At 49.7% G+C, this 12,742-nt stretch overlaps 1 protein-coding gene across 8 annotated transcripts in view; it reads right to left on the bottom strand.

The window, feature by feature from the left end:
• The window catches only part of HNF1B (HNF1 homeobox B), a 176,133-nt gene that overhangs the window by 76,072 nt on the left and 87,319 nt on the right, over positions 1–12,742 (bottom strand). For 6 of the 8 annotated variants that reach the window (XM_067716480.1, XM_067716479.1, XM_067716484.1 and 3 more), the window contains exons 5-7: positions 11,043–11,242; positions 6,149–6,413; positions 4,490–4,725 (exon numbers count right to left, since the gene is read on the bottom strand). In XM_067716480.1, the coding sequence (XP_067572581.1) occupies positions 4,490–4,725; positions 6,149–6,413; positions 11,043–11,242 (701 nt within the window). The remainder of the gene's footprint in view (positions 1–4,489; positions 4,726–6,148; positions 6,414–11,042; positions 11,243–12,742) is intronic. The other 2 variants (XM_067716486.1, XM_067716485.1) reach the window with 1 other exon arrangement.

The raw sequence follows: 12,742 nt of genomic DNA on the forward strand, positions 1-12,742 counted from the left end.
GAGGTGGAAGCAGCAAACTAGCCAGACTGGGAGACCCCACCCTTAACCCACCTCACAAAGCCCCTTTGTCATTCAGAGGGGAACAGTAAGAATATAGGAGAAGAAGGAACTGTGGGAGGAGTGTGTGTGTGTGTGTGTGTGTTGATTTCCATGCCTGAAAGTCCTTGGCATCTGCATAAAGCAAAGTGAAAGTCAGTGTGTAACAGCTCAAAACCTGTCTCTGCCACTTACAAAGTATATGAACTTGGGCAAATTACTGACATACGAAATATCTCACCTTCCTTGATTGTAAAATAAGGGGTAAGGTTATGGATGGTGTCTACCCTACAAAGTTGTGAGGATTAAATAAGATGATGCATGCACTCAGCCCAGGGCCTGGTACCCAGGAAGCGCTCGATCAGCACTAGCTGTTCTCATTATTCAGATTTACTCACGACCCCGCCACTGGGCACTTTTGAGATTTCCTTGGGTTCTGCAGATTTCAGTGTCAAGGAAAACCACAGCGACCACATGATATCCTGGCCCAGAGTCTGGTTTGTCTAAGACCCAGGGTTAGATTTCTGCAGGCAAGTTAGGAGGAGATGTAAGAGGGGTTCGGGGGGAGGCAGGAGGCTGGATTCTCAGGTCGTCAAGCTCTGATCTGACCATGGGGGCAATCACAGCTCCTGGGCTTGGAGAGGCAGCAGTAGAATTTGAAGGGAGTGAGGAGAAAGCAGCCACAGAAATAAACGTCTCCTCTTCTTGGGTAAAGAGGCTGCGTGGCTCAGGACATCCAAAGGTTATCCTGGTAGGGCTTGTTCTCGCCTCTGGGCCTCACTGTCTTACTAGGAGAATGAGCCTCTATCTCCTTCTCGAAAGATGATACAAGAGGGAGGACATTAGGTGTGGGGTGAATGATGGCTGATGAAGACCTCTGCCCCTCTCTTGCTGTCGCAAGGCGGCCAGGTGAGTTTGCTGGAGGCGACCAGGCGAGTTTGCCACAGACTGGAGCAAAGGGGACAGTACGCAAGGCCACCGCAGATCGTGCAGCCGATCCCAGGGCTTGGGCCAAGGCTAGCCCAGCTTCCATCCCATGCCAACTTCCTCCTCCTCGGACTGATCAATACAGGCACCAGTCTCCAACCAGTCTGCTTCCTGGCCACAGCCCTGCTCTCTGACCTTTGGGGGGCCTTTCTCTTGATTCCGCTCCAGAATGGAGGTCGGGGCCATCACTCCGGGCCTGCTCAATGGCCTCAGAATAGGCTGTCACAGGGCCTATAACCAGGGACAGCTCCTGCTGGCGAGAGCTGGGGTGGGGGGTGCAGATAAAGGCCTTCCCGGCTGAAGATAAATGGCTGCCCGCAGCCTGCTACAGTAACTCCAGGCCCCCAAGAAGAGCAAACAAAGGGTGCCCCTGTGACACTCACTGGAAAGATGAAGCCCCATCAGAGGCAGCCAGGCTGGTTCAAAGACTCAGCTTAATTGTCAATTAAGCATGCATGCGGAAGACAAAGCCATGACAACCCGGGGCTGCATGCTGGCGTGTGATTGTAAAGGCGGGAGAGGCGACGCTGAAAACAGCTGATTCTGCTGACCGTGTGTTTGTAGGGCACCTTGTAACCAATCAGCCTCTGCTGACAGAGGCAAAGGGCTCCTTCTGCCACTCCTATTGTGCTGGACATTCCAGGACCAGGGTCACACTGTGGTCACCGTGGGCAAGTGGGCCACAGCACCGTAAGCGTGGCTGGGAGGGAAGGGGCTCAGGTACAGAAGGGATGCTCTCCTCTCCAGGAAGAGGGGTCAAGGGAAAGATTTGTCTCAAAGGTGCCTCCTGTCCTCCTAGCTCAGAGACTGGTGTTTGGAGGGGAAAGCGGGGAGGGGGTGGGGACCTCATCTCCCCAGCTCAGCCTTAGGGGCTGCTAGTGCTGACTCGGGCTGTTGGTTTCTCCTCGGCCACCACAGAGCCCTTTTCTGCATCCAGGTAGGTTTGGGGCTTGGGTAGAGACCATACCTTGGTTGTAGGGACCGTGATGGGAAATATATCGTGAGAAGTTCAGATCAAACCTTCCCTGCCGTCAGGCTGGCCCTGGGTGCACTCCCTAGGAGCCTGTCACAACCCATGTGCTGCCTCCACCAGCAGTCTGCGAGGGGGCCAGGGCCTGATCGCAGCATTTGCACCCCAGCCCCAGAACACACCTCACTGCCTCTTAGGAACAACGCCCGTGTATGAAATTGAAAAGGAAATAGATTTCTACTGCCCGTCACTCTTTCCACTGCCGCTTGTTTAGCCTTCTGTGATAATAATAATGATAATAGTAGTTATGGTTTATTGGGAAAGATGGTGTTTACACACTCTTTCGTTTAATTCTCACATGGCCCCTATGAGGTAGGTACTATATCTCCATTTTACAGACAGGAAACTCAGACTCAGAGAAGTTATGTGAATTGACCACACTGCAGTTATGGGAATTAGAACCAGGTTAGAATCAGGATTCAAAACTAAGTCCAGAGAATCAGTCCCTGGACTATTTTGATGAACCCTGAATGAAAATTAAGGGAGAAGGGAAGGTAGCCACTGAAAATACACAGTGGCCCATAATTATTGCTCCATAAATAGCTAGAAAGACGCACAAACTCCCCAAAGATAACCTTGATCCCCAGCCAGTTCTAGGGACTCTACGGCAGCAGGAGGTCTTCCCAACTAGACCATAAGCCCCCAGGGGCAGAGACGCCTGCGTGTCTTACTCATCACCAACGTGGTGCCCAGACTCAGCGCCTGTCTGTGCTGTGGGAAAGTACAGGGTGGGAATCGGCAGGCCTGGGTTCTAGCCCTTGTTTTGCTACCGTCGCCCTGTGGAACTCTGCAAAGTCACTACCTCTTTCTGGGCCTCAGTTTCCTTCTTCCAAGTTCCTCCCGGTTCTAATATTCACTGATTTATAAAAAGGTTGCGACTTCCGGGGACCCTAGAGAATCCACTTCCAATGGGATACACCTCCTCAGAGGGCTCGGTGGTGTCTCAGGGCCGTGTTTCCCGCCCGACCCCTGCCCTGTCCCTAGTACCTGCTCCAGCCCCTCCAGCCCCGCCTCTCTGGGTCTCCTGTCACCATACAGAATGCCTAAGCCAACAACCGCCTGGTGACCTCACCACAACCCCAGCTTGTCAGAAAGCTGCCAGGCCTTTGTTTGGCTTGCAGTCTCCCTGACTTTGGTGTGGAGATCACAGGTCCCAGCACAATAGCCATTGTCTTCTCAGTAACGCCCCTAACCCCAGCCACGCCCCCCGGGAGCTCCCCGCTCCAGATCCGGGGATTACTACTGCACAGGGGTAGTTACTTTGCCAGTGTCAGGCCACTGTTCATCTGGAGGTTTGTCTCCCTCCCAAGAGTGACCCCAACTTTCTTCTCGTGTGGCTGAGCCCTCCCCTTCCGTGGCAACGGGACCCAGAGAAGCTCCCCTCCCTGGCCCCCCAGGCTTCGCGCTGGACAGTAGCAGGCTCCCAGAGACACTTGAAGGGGTCATGCTGGGCGGATGGGGTGCAGTGTGGAACAGATGCTTGGAGATGGCCCAGCTGCTGGCTCTGAGCCTGTGCCCCCAGCACTTAGGTCAGCGCCCAGGTCTCAGGCCTCTCCCATCAGAAGGGCAACCAGCAGGCGAGGGGACGAGCAGTTTCAGAACCGTCCCCCGAGTTGGAAATGGTGCTCGGCTCTCCTTCTGCAAACCCTTCCCCAGAGCAGGCAGCAGGCTGTGCCGCAGTCTGTCTACACAGGCACCAAACTGACCTCAGTAAACACATCCACTCCGGGAAGCCGGCTTTCCTGGGAGGACGAAGCCCCAGGGGAAGACGTACTCATCCCATCCCCAGCCTGTGCCCGAGGCAGCCCTCAGCCTAGGGGGGTGCTTTCCCACCAGGAAGGTGTAGGATTCCATCCTGACAAGCCCACAGCCCAGAGCAGAGGCACCTAATCCCGGCCGGGGGCCTGGCACACGGCAGCACACACAGGTACTCAACCAATTGTGGCCAACTCATCACCGCCAAGATTTCAAGTGACCCGCCCCGCCCTAACTCTGCGGAGCACAGACGCCAGCAAGCAGAGTGGCCCTTCCCCAGAGGGCCCTGGGTTCCTCCCGCTGCAGCCGGACAGAGCCCTGGGGGTGCACCTGGATGGGGCGGAGGGGCGACCCCTCTGCCTGCGGCGTGGACCGGGCACACCCGTGAGGCAGCCTGCTCCGTCTCATCCGGTGGAGGCCCTGACCCGCTGAGTCAGCAGCCGCAAGGGCAGGAGAGAGGAGCCTGCAGCAGAACGAGGCGGGCGGAGGGCTCCCCGGAGGCCGAGCGAGGAGTTAGAGCAAACCCAACTAGAGCCACACGCTCTTCTCACGAGAATATTCCAGCAGCAGGAGGAGGCCAGCCCTAGGACCATCCAAAAGCACTGCCTCCTCTGAGACACCCTGAGAGCCGTGGGGAGAAGCTGGAGGGTCTGGTCGCCGAGGCGTTGGGGCCCGGCTTACCTGGCAGCTTGTTGGGAGGGGAGGTGCTGGGCTGGTGGGGCGGGGAGCCGTGGGAGAGCAGCGGGTTCAGGCCGTGCGTCTGGCTGGAGCTGTAGGCGTCCATGGCCAGCTTCTGCCGGAATGCCTCCTCCTTCCTGCGGTTTGCGAACCAGTTGTAGACGCGGACCTCAGTGACCAGGTTGGAGCCCAGGCCGTGGGCCTTGGAGGGGGAGACACCCCGCTGCAAACATTCCGCCCTGAGAACAGGAGGGAGGGGAGGTGGTGAGCAAGGGTGGCCCGGGGCCGGCCCGCCGGCGTCTTGCCCCAGACGCACAATCACGGGGGGGGGCCTTGGCAAAGAGGGCGAAGAGGCCACGGATAGAGTGGGGGAAAGCCTGTCCTGAGAAAAGGCCAGCCCTTGTAGTTATCTGATGAGACAGCAGGAGTGGGGCGGAACACAGGTATGGAGCAGGCTCGCTGCCCCGGGAGTCAGGGGTGCAGCCTCTGGTGTGGCTCCCGAAAAAGAGAGGAAGCCGTGGGGCAGGCAGCTCAGGGAGAAGGTCCAGGTGGGCCTCCTGACTCCTCCTGATGTGGTTATTCTTCCCACCCTACAAAAGGCAAGCTCCCGGCTCTGTCTAAGCCCTTCCAAAGCACCCTGAAACGACTTCTGGTCTTCTGGGGTTTGGACATCCCACACAGGTACCAGGGAAGCGAGATTCCTTATTCACACAACAGAACCCCCTCCAAGGGGCAGGCTAGGTGAGGTATAAATGAAGCCACGCAAAAGACGGCTGGTCTCTAGTTTTATCAACTGCTGATGAAACCCCAGTGCCAGGCGTGAGAGAGATTCTTAGACACCAGTGGATACTGGGGGGTCCTTCTCATCAGCAGGGGGCCAGAGCACAGCTGAGGACACTGTGACATGTATGGGCGGATCGTTTCGCCTCCCCACTCCCCAGCCTGACCTCCCTGGCTGTGCCCAGAGAGAGGTCTTAACCAGAGCAAAGAGCAGATTTTTTAAAAGTCAAGGTTGGAGTCAGGGCGGATGGGGCAGGAATGAAGCAAAAAGATATCTTGAGGATTTCTAATAGTTTTCTTTAAAATTCCATGTCATTAAGAACAAATGAACTCTACAAAAAGGACTCTAATCAGTGTGGGCAGAGTGGAGGGAAGATCTGAGTAATTCTTGCTCTCCTGCTAAGTTTCCTTTGAACCAATGTGTGTAACATTTGGTCAAGGCCAAAGCCAGTCTGTGGCTAAGGGATAGCTTTTCCCTGGTCTGTAAGGGAGGTCAAACACATGATTCTCCCTTCACTGGCATTATATTTTAGACCAGCATTCTCTGGGATAATAGTTCATAGGGGTATACCACAGAGAGACCTCCCATGGTTAACAACCAATTCAGCTAAGTGAAGTGGGTTTCTTGACTGCAGGCCTTCTCAGAGCAGCCTTTAAAATATTAATGTATGTCGTAACTCCCTAAGAGGAAGTATGCAGAATGATGCTTCTCAAACTGATTTATTAATGGCTTGAAATGAGGGTTCTGTGGAACACACTTTGGGAAACCGTGACTTGGCCCCTTATCTGGATAACTAATGTCTCAACATTCCAGGACTGAGGGGATGGAGCTCAGGTCCATGTGCTTGCCTGCCTGCTCGGGTGAGCTTCTGGTGGTGTTACCTGTTGCACTCCTCCACTAAGGCCTCCCTCTCTTCCTTGCTGGGGTTCTTTTGCCGGTCGTAGGCCTGGTACAAGATTTGCTGGGACGCGGGCCCCCATTTGAACCGGTTGCGACGCATCTTCTTGTTGGTGGGCTCAGAGCAGGCATCATCGGACTGCCCAGGCCCCTGGCTCTGTTGACTGAACTCTGGAAAGAGAAACAGCAGCTGATCCTGACTGCTTTTGTCTGTCAAATTTCCAGAACTCTGGACTGTCTGGTTGAATTCTGAAAAGAGAAAGGAGTAGATTTGATAGGGTCTGTAGCCTTCACTCAGCAGACACACAGACAGATAGACCAACGGAAACAAACACCTTTATTCCTCTCCCCTGAGCTTTGGGACCTGCTGTTACTGCGGATGGGGGCGCAGGGGGTAGGCTCGGCTCAGGCCCCTCACTGCCCACTTCTGGTGGCCCCACCAAAGCCACCCCTTTCCTTTATTTGGAGGAGCTCAAACGTGGCCGACCATTGTTTGCGGGACAATTTATTATTATTATTATTTCATTGGCTCACTGGCTCTCAGACATGAAGCAACACTCTGAATCCTGAACTCTTGTGTTTTGATGTCAAGGAGATGAACTCCATCAAGTCTCAGGTCTAGGGGAAAAAATGCTCAAAAGTACAATCTGCACTTAGACAAAGTGTTCAGAGGCTGAAAATAGCTCCCCCCACCGCTCTCCTCATAATTCCTAGGGATCAACATTATAATGTTATGCTCTTTGAAAAACCCCAAACCCCAAATCTTTTGACTACTGCTTTGAAATAAATATAACTGGACGTTTGTATTGGAAAGAGAAGAAGCTCTTTAGAGCTCAGATCATTTCGGAGGCAATGGTGTGTGTGTGTGTGTGTGTCCAGGGGTCCATTTAGGAGGGAAACAGCCCAAGAGGGAAAGGTCTTACAGACCTGCCCTCATATTTGAAAGATGGGAAATGCAGGAGATAGCAAACACAGGACCTTCCTGGGAGTGGCATTTAATGAGTTGGAGAAAGGTAAATATAGATGGCATGATGTCCCTTGTCAGTCCAATTCCCAGGACCCAGGCACACTGTGACCCTCAATATATTTTGGTTGAATGAATGAATGGAAGACGGCAGTTCGCCTGGTGGTGATTTCCTAGCCTTTATGGTTGCAATGAGATTTGGTATTTACTCATGGAAGAGGCAGCCTCGTTGTCCTCTTCCTCACATGTGCGTGAAAAAGGGTTCATCAGGGTGATTAATTCCATTTTACAGATGAACAAGCATAGAGGCCAAGGACCCTGCTGAACAAGGACACGTAACAGATTCATCTCCTGGTCCCTGGGTTCTGGACCTTGATGTTTTTCTTTCTTGTTTCCTGGAGTCATCCCCACAGGTCTCAGAAAATCCTCAAGGTCCAAAGTCAGGCCACTACTTAGTGCTTGAATCCCGTCCACAACACCCTACCACGTGGCCTTCCAGCCCATCCACCTCCAGCAATGCGAAACTCACTACCATCTAAGGATCCACTTCCATTTTGGTCCATCACAAGGAGCAGTGGGCCCCTAACAAGCCTGTACCCCAGACGCAGGTGGTGTTGGCCTTTGTTTAACCAGTTGCCGATCGGCCAAGTTAACGAGCTGTCTCCCAGGTAGATGGACTGAACGTGTCACTGGGACCTTTGATTTGGGCCCCGCCCACTTTGGATGATTCTCAGGCCACTTAGGGCTCTGTTTTCACTGGTTCCCAACGATCCCTTTAGATACCTGAGAATGTCTCTGCCAAATTTACTGGCAGGAAGTTACTGACTCAATGAAATAATGTAGGGTCCCCACCAAGTTCCTTAATTCCTGGTCCCTCAGCTTTCCCGCCTGTGGAATGGGACTGGGTGAAGACCTACGGGCACTAAATAGTCTTTTAGAACATCTGCCCCTGGTCAGGATAACGGTGATGATAATGATGATCGCCCAAGTTCCGACGGAAGTTACACTTTTCAAAGTGCTTTTACACGTCCTGTATTATTTGGTCTTCATAGCAGCCATGTAAGTACAGTGACTCTGGGGAGGATCCTAGTGGGAGAAGGAAGTCCCCTGCTCAGTGGGTGTCTGTCTCAGTGACTCCTCTCCTCCCTGTGGCCCTGTGGAGTTACTATGAATAACAGCCAAAGCCAGTATGGGTGATCCCAAGGGCCCAGGATCAGTATGAGGTTCCTCATTGGATGTGAACAGATGTCGTCACAGGGAACATTTACTGAACAATTTCTACAGTAAGGTATTATACAAAATCCTCCAAATGTATCACTTCATCTAATTCTCACACCTCTCTGTGCAAGAAGTATTGTTATCCCCATTTTCCAGATGAAGAAATTAAGGTTCAGACCAGTTAAAGTTTCATGGGCTTGGGGCGGGAGCCAGGACGTGAACCCAACCTGTAGACGCTAAACTCATAACCATTGCATCACCATGCATATGCATGGGGATGCACCATATGCGTCACCTCTCTCTTGAAACAAAACCCAAACAACACACCCACAAAACCTTCCAATCGGCCTTGGGTGGAGGTAACTGAACTGACTCCTGAAGTTCTGCCTGTGGTGGGTGCGAGACATGCCCGCAGTTGCCCACGCTGTGGGGGCTGCCTCTGGCTGCTGGCTGCCTGTTTTGAAGAACTAGACTCCCCCATGTCCTCCATCCACCACCAACTCTCCCCCACTTCCTTCCAGATTAACTGGGGGAGGGGCACAGAAAATGTTCATTGCCCATAAAAATTAACTTGAAGCAGTTGGCTTTGGCAACCTCTTTACAGGCTCAGGAGCCAGCCTGGACAAGGAGATTTTATCTGCATAGATGGGTTCATGAATATTACCATTTATTATTTTTAGTTTCTCAAGAAAATTTATCACGTGTCATCTTTTTTTATCTTCCCCACTCTCACCACTTGCCACGTTCACTTGTGTCCCTCTTTTATTCATCTCACTTCCTATATTTTATCCCATGCGTGCATGTCTTATATTCAACCTTTAAGAATTGGTTGAAATGTCGCCTCCTCTAGGAAGCCCTCCGTGATGTCTCTAGGCAATTTAGCAATTCCTCTGCTGCCCCTTGTGTATACTTTTATAACAACTCTTAGAAAGCAGCTGTCATTATTTTTTCAAACATCTCATCTCCCTCATTAGCTTGTAAATCCCTGGAGAAAAGGACGTGTGTATCTCACAGCCCAGCAAGTGCTTGGCACCTCATAGGTGCTCATATAATATTTACAGAATGAAGGGATGCTTCGTAAGCTTTATGTCTCATGGGACTTTAAAACAATAATAATAATTTTAAAATCCTTTGCAGAGACTGTCATACATTTTTGCAAAATGTCATTCTCAAGCATCTTGAGAAACTTTGGGGGACTTTTGTCTCTTTAGAAGCTTCCAGCTGTCCTCCTCCTTTCTGAGGGAAATCCCATGGCACGCAGAGAGGAAGCTCAAACTGGAGATGCTGCCTGAGGCTTGTATTGGAGTGAGGGCGTGTCCCAAGGGTTCTCTGGCCTTTGGAGACTATGGCTCCTGAAAAATTTTTCTTAGGCTTTCCAGGAATTACAGGGAGTTGCTTCATGTCAGACACACAAATTCTTAAAGACCTAGTCACCATGGATGGTGGATCACCCCAGAGTTTAAAAGGGGCCTCTTCCCCTCAGTAGCAAAGAGCTCTCACTTTGCTTCTTCTAACCTACCCATCTAATGGTTCCAACAAAAGAGCAAACCACGACAATAAGAGATGAACCCTTAAACCCTTTCCCTCCACCTTGAAGTCTTTTCCAGCCCACAGACATTGAGACAATAAATACTGAAACAATCACTTCAGGTCAGTGTGTGACAGAAAACAAGAGTGATTTTAAAAAGTAGGCCTCCAGTGAGAGGGGAAAAACCCAGCCCAGAAAGTGGTAGAAACTCATAACTTGACAGAGAAGCCCACCGCCCAGAGGATAGTGTGTGGGAGGAGTGAAAGCTCATATAAATTTTTCCTAGAAAAAGGGCTGGATCGAAATAATCAAAGTGTAATGTAAAAGTGTACCTTCCTAAAGTAAAAACAGTAGGTCACTGATACTCTTATCATTGAAAGGCAGTTCAAACTTCCCTAGACTTCGAAACAAAAATCTTTGTGTTATTGGGTAGAAGAAATCTTGGGACAAAAAGGAAATTGGGGAATGACAATGGGAATGACAAGAATTCATGGGTCAGAGTTGCAAATGCAGATGCTTTTAGTGTGTCCTGCTTTAGCAACTTCTTCCTCCGTCCGATAGGCTCACCGGCTGGGGGTCTCAAAACTCCACCGATTTTGGTAAATGTGAGCAAGCATCTTAAGTTGCTTCAGAACTCAGTTGCACCCCCCTACCCAACCCCCCCAAATAACAGGATCGGGTTCTGAATATATCTGTATATACAAATGCTTTCTAATTTTTATACTCTTTTCAGAGAGGAGGAAAATAACGATAATAGTGATCAATGTTATTGATTGCTACTAAATGTCTTCCTTGGAAACTGACCCATGGTCATGTATCAAGGGGAGATGCTTGGCTTACTTTGGGGACGATACTCCACTGTTACCTACTCGGTTTCAAAGAGAAAGATGTTGGAAGCAGGGACCAAAATATTCAAGGTGCACTGCACACACTGAAGGGCTTGTCAAAGCAACTGGCTGGGTACTAGGGGATCGTGGGAGAAGAAAATGATATAAGTCGACCCATTGTACAGCAGCGCTGAAGGCCAAATCCACATGCCAGCTTCCTTATATTTGCCAAGGGCTACGCAGACCTTGTTGATGAAGAGGAAACTGAGGCATTCCGCAGGGGTCAGAGTTAGGGCAAAGGTCACTCCTGGTTGAGGCAGAGGCAGGATGAAAGCACTTACGTCGGAGGATCTCCCGTTGCTTTCGGACGTACCAGGTGTACAGGGCGGCGCGCTTCTGGGTCTTCATAGGGGTGCCCTTGTTGAGATGCTGGGAGAGGTGTGACTGGTTCAGGCCGGTGACATCGACCACCTCCCTCTGGGGGATGTTATGTTGCTGCATGTAGCCCTTGATCATTTTGGCAGCCCTCCAAGGGTCCTCGCTAGACAGATAAGCAGATGGTTAGGATGCTGGTAGAAGAGGTCGGGGAGAAATACCCTCTTTCTAGAGGTTTTACCTAAACTCTGTGTAAAACTCTGACCTTCCCCTGTTTCTCCTCCTGTCCCAGTTACATCCTGGGGAGAGGCCAAAATAGAACCTAAACAAAAGAGGAGATGAAAGCTCCTATATAGTGTACTCCATCCCTTTCATCTGAGATTAGGAGGGCAAAGAGGAAGATGATTTCCCTGCTTCAGGAATGGGAAAGCACCCCAGCACTGTCTCTGGGGAAGCAGAAAGAGAAGTTCCTGCTTTATCTTGCTTTCCTTCACTTTCCTGGAATGTGAGAGACTTAAACAAAGGCAAGAGGCCCACTGGACAGTGCAGGTGCCATTAGCTTGGGGCTGGGCTGGCTGATCCGACAATGACAGAGGGCAGAATCTCTAAATTCACCTGGACTGCCCCCCCATTATTTTCCTTCAGAATGGGTGTCTCCGTTTCTGGTCTTCTAAAACAGGAGTAAAACTTTTGTGTCCACCTCCTGAGAAGCAAGGAGGACTTCTTAGCCAAATGTTAAACAGTTTTCAGAGTTTCAGAAAAGTTTTAAGAAATGATGTTCCTCCCTGGGGCTGAAGAATCACTGCACTGAGGTGAGGCCAGTAAAGTTAAAAAAAAAAAAAAAAAAATCTTCACAGCCCCGCCTCTCAAATAAGACCAAAAGGAGGGAGAATAATTTCAATTTCGGAATAAGATATGAATGATTCCAAATGCCATGTTTTCCTGTATTCTTACATTTCTCCTCTGACAGGGTAAGAGTGTCTGGAAGTTAATCTTTCTCATAAATTTTAAGCTTGGGATAAGAGCTTACATTTCTCATAAACACAGGTAATGCAAAAAGCTTCTTTAGAACACTGTATTAGTGCCTTTGAATTGATTCCAAATGTTTTCAACTTTGCCAATATCTTTTCTTGCTTATTGAATAGGTGACTTAAAAGTGAGAGATACAATTGAAAACAGAAATTAAGAAAACAGTGCACAGTATAGAACAAAAATATTCAAGAAACAATACATCCACATATACTATTTGTTTAATGCAGCTACATATTTAACTTAAAAAAAACCCAGCATCCCTTTACTGTATGTTCATGTATATAATAGCCTGACAGAACATGAAAAAAAGTGAAGGGAAAAAGTAGTTTCAGAGGTAATAAAACACAATGCTGAAAAGCAACATTTACAGTGTTGCAGATGAAATAACCGATTTATTTCTAAATGGTATCTATAACATGTCAACTAAAGTTATGTTTGTGTAATGAAGTTTTAAAAATCCAGTAATTAAACTGAGATTTTTGTAAGCATTTGAAAAATTGTGATCATTTTAGCAAGTCTTTAATATTAAATTTATGAAAACACAGGCTTTGATAGACATGTTTTGAGAAATACAAACAAAAGATTAGTTACATATAGCTTAATATATTTCTCAAGTATTTATAAAGGTACTTCC

The sequence above is a fragment of the Pseudorca crassidens genome, chromosome 19, assembly GCF_039906515.1.
Source record: "Pseudorca crassidens isolate mPseCra1 chromosome 19, mPseCra1.hap1, whole genome shotgun sequence".
NCBI classification, from domain to species: Eukaryota; Metazoa; Chordata; class Mammalia; order Artiodactyla; family Delphinidae; genus Pseudorca; species Pseudorca crassidens.